Source organism: Scedosporium apiospermum, assembly GCF_000732125.1.
Source record: "Scedosporium apiospermum strain IHEM 14462 chromosome Unknown SEQ_SAPIO_0099, whole genome shotgun sequence".
Classification (NCBI taxonomy): Eukaryota; Fungi; Ascomycota; class Sordariomycetes; order Microascales; family Microascaceae; genus Scedosporium; species Scedosporium apiospermum.
This window is the reverse complement of record NW_015971800.1, coordinates 2,339,663-2,343,619: the sequence shown is the minus strand read 5'-3', so window position 1 is coordinate 2,343,619 and position 3,957 is coordinate 2,339,663. Positions and strand designations below refer to the sequence as shown.

General features: G+C 35.6%; 1 protein-coding gene across 1 annotated transcript; it reads left to right on the top strand.

The window, feature by feature from the left end:
* Window positions 1-2,396: 2,396 nt before the first annotated feature.
* On the top strand, window positions 2,397-3,444 carry SAPIO_CDS6062 (putative class ii aldolase adducin domain-containing protein; the record flags this gene model as incomplete). The annotated part of the gene is made up of 3 exons (XM_016788255.1): window positions 2,397-2,679; window positions 2,753-2,848; window positions 2,921-3,444. The coding sequence occupies 3 exons, from the start codon at window positions 2,397-2,399 to the stop codon at window positions 3,442-3,444; spliced, it is 903 nt and encodes a 300-aa protein (XP_016642571.1).
* Window positions 3,445-3,957: the final 513 nt, after the last annotated feature.

Here is a 3,957-nt window from a genome sequence, read left to right as displayed (position 1 = left end):
CCCTAACCCTAACCCTAACCCTAACCCTAACCCTAATAACCCTAATAATTTTTCTATTTTAAGTAAAGATTAAAGATAATAAAGATATTATTAAAATAAAATAATTTTAATATTATTTATTTTATTATTATATTAATTTTATTATTTTTTTAATTTTATATAAATAAACTTTTATTATATTATTTTTTTTAATTAGTTTAATATATTTTAAAGCTTTTATTAATATTTTATAATTTTTTAATATAAATTTAATTTTATATTATTTAAATAAAGTAATTAAATTTATTAATTTAATATTTTCTAAAATTAGATATTAATTTAATTTTTTATTTATTTTAATATAGTAATTATTAAATAATTTTATATAAATAAAAGATAGCTTATAGCTAATTAAAAAGGATTTTATATATATATAATAATTTATATTATAAGTAAATAAAAAAAATTTTAATTATTTAAATTATTATTTTAGATATTAGATTTTTAAATTTATTTAAATTTTATTATCTATATATTATTTAATATTTTATAAAAAAGAAAAACTAAAAATAGAAATTATTTTTTATTTATATTATATACTTATATATTAAAAAAATTATAATATTTTTAAAAATTAAAATTTTATTATAAATAATATTTATAATTAATATATATAAAAAAGTAAGCTATAATATTATAAAGTATTATAAGTTCTTCTAGATAAATATAATTATATATTAATATTTCTTATTATTTTTAAAATTATATAATAGTTTTTTATAAAACTTATAGATTTTAAATATTACTTTATCTTTAATATTTAAATATTAAATAAATAAATTAATAATTTAAATAATAAAAAATTATAAAAATATTTAAACTTTTAGATAATATAATAAAACTAATTAAAGTAAGCTTTTTTTTTATTTAATTATAATTTTAAATTAAATATAATATTTATTTAGATAATATAAAAATTATAAATATTATTAATAATATAATCTTCTAAGTTTATATTTATAGTACTAGGTAGATATTATATTATTTATATATCTTATAAGCTATAACCTTATAAGTTATTAATAGTTAATTTAAAGTAGTTAATTTCTTTTTTAATATAGGTAATTTCTATAAAGAAGTTATTTTATTAGCTATTTATATATTATTTTAATTAAATATAAAGGAAAGTAAAAAAGGGAACTATTAAATTATAAGTATAAGGTTAATTAAAAGCTTACTAGTCTAGCTATAAATATAGAGTTTATTTATAAAATATTATATTTTAATATCTAAAAAAAAAGATATATATTTAGATAAAAGGTTTATTATTTAAAGTAGAAGATATTTTTAAAGGAATTATTATATAATAATATACTAATAGTTATACTTACTATATTAAAAATTATCTATAGTATATCTATAATTAGTATATATTAATATATCTAATTATTTAATCTATTAATATAGTTTAGCTTATAGAAAGTATAGAACTCTAGTCTAGTACTTAGTGCTTAGCTAATTCTATTTAAAGATTATCCTAGCCGCTTTTATTAAGTTAATATAAGACAACAAAAATATTCCTAAGCTAGGTTTAATAGATATTACTAAATTACTTAGCCTACTTTATGATATTGCTCTGTAGCGTTGATCTATATATCTAGGATATCTAATATGAAGGGAAGGCCCCTTGGGCCGCCTATCTCGGGGATTCGTGCCTTGCCGCGGATCCCTTTGTTTACTAAGATATAGATGAGGGGAATCCGGCCTGCTACAACGAAGAACGGCTGTAGGAAATGGTCTGTGGCCCGTTGGTAGAGACCTAGGAGACCGCCGGTGACAGCCACTGCGTGTTGGCTGCAGAGGGCAAAGCTAGGACTGTGCTAGAGAACCAAAACATAATTGAAAGAGGTCGCAAGCGACATGTTGTAAGCGACGGAGTGGAGCTAGAGTATACAGGCGGCGATGCGCCACCGACCGTCGAACGAGAGAGCTTTCTCGAACTACCGGCCGAATGTGATTCCTTTCCACCTTAACCTATGTCGATGATCCCATCAGAGTAAACACTGATTAGTCGAGCTACGGAGGTTAGTACAAACCAATCGGAGGGAGGCGATTGGAAATGCTCGGAATGCTCGGAATATTCTTAAGGTCGAATTCCGACGACCCCCACCACTGTATACAATAGAAAACTCAGCTAGAATTTCAGAGTATGATTGTGTATCACCTCCGAAGCTGAAGCTTCGGAACTTCATCGGATTGCGGGGAAGGTGCAACGTTAAATTTTCCACAAATCCTATTGTTAATAAGTAGCTCGCAAATCAGTTCTCTGGAAAACAGACACAGGCGCTCTTACGCTACCCGTGTATCACTTGTCTACTCAATCTTCCCACTACTAAACTTCAGCCAGTCGAGACAAGATGGCGCCCTCAGCAACGGGAATGCAGCCTGGGATTGAGGTTGAGAAGAGGCAACAGCGAGAGCAGGAGTATCGGAGCGGAGATCCGAGTCTTGCTGTAGTTGACGAGGAAGCAGAGCAGCCCCCGCGCTTTGACGACCCTTACGAAGAGCGCAGGTACCTGAAGCATCGTCTTGCTCTTGCGTTCCGTGTGTTCGCCCACTTTGGGCTCTCTGAGGGCGTGGCAGGACACCTCACATTGAGGGATCCTGTGGACCCTACCAGCTTCTGGGTCAACCCTTTCGGTGCGTCAGCAAGCTTACAATAGAACAGCCCTGGTTTTCCCGCCTAAAGCGGAGATAACTGACCGAGTGTCAGGTATGCATTTCTCCCTTATCCGGGACGAGGACCTCATCCGTGTCGACCATGACGGTAGTGTGGTCGAGGGCGGAAAGAACAAGCGGCTGAATTACGGTATGCCTTGGACATTATTTCGAGACTCCTGTTTCCTCCGTATGATATGGCTCGTTTCTAACACCACTCCAGCTGCATATGCCATCCATGCAGAGATCTACAAAGCGCGGCCAGACGTTTTGTGCGCTGCTCATTCGCACAGCCTCTGGGGCCGCGCCATGTGTGCAACGGGGCGGACCCTGGACATGCTCAGTCAGGACTTCTGTGTGTTCTGGAACGACCATGTGCTATACGAGAACTTTGCAGGACTCGTCCTGGCACCAAGTGAAGGCAAGGCCATCGCGGCTTGCTTAGGCAACAAGAAGGCCGCCTTGCTTGGGAACCACGGCTTACTGACTGTGGGGCCCACCATTGAAGCCACGGTGGCGTGGTTCGTCCTACTCGAGAAATGCTGTCAGATCCAGCTGGCGGCAGACGCGAGCTCGGCCGGCACGGGGAAGCCGCTTGTAATTATCGGCGAGGAGGAGGCGCGGGCGACATGGGAGGCCGTCGGCACCGTCGGGAATGGCTACTTCCAGGGCTTGCCCCTGTTCCAGGTTGCAGAGCGGGAGTTTGGTGAGAGAACGTTCTTGGGTAGGGGCATGCGCGCACTATAGGTAGGGCCTAGGTCAACGGTCCTTTTAGTCTACGATTCATAAGAACTGCAGCTGTTTAACAAACATATAAAAGACAGCGCGTCTTCTCAATGAATAAGAGACGTGATTGTATAACTGTCTTAAGGAGTTTTATACATTGCCTCAGCTCACTTCAAACACTGCCAGGTAAAGGTGCTAGAGGTGGAAGAAGTTTAGAAGACTGCTTCCGATTTCAGTGTCCACCGAAGCATCCCTCAAGCTTCTCTATCATTAGTGCCTTGGACAATAGCCCCTTTGTGGAATTGATACGCAGCTCCACTCCTAGAATCTGCGTTCACGACAACTGTGAATCAAAAGAAATTGCTCGCAGCCCAGGCCAGAAAACGACGTCGCACCGGGAATACTTAGGTCAAGTGGACGAAATGTACATAGAGAAAGAACCGCCTTTCGCTACGCTAGGCACGGGCGGAAACCCCTAACATGGCACTGAGCCTTAGCACCATTGCTAGATCGCGAAGATTGATTTAGGAGCGG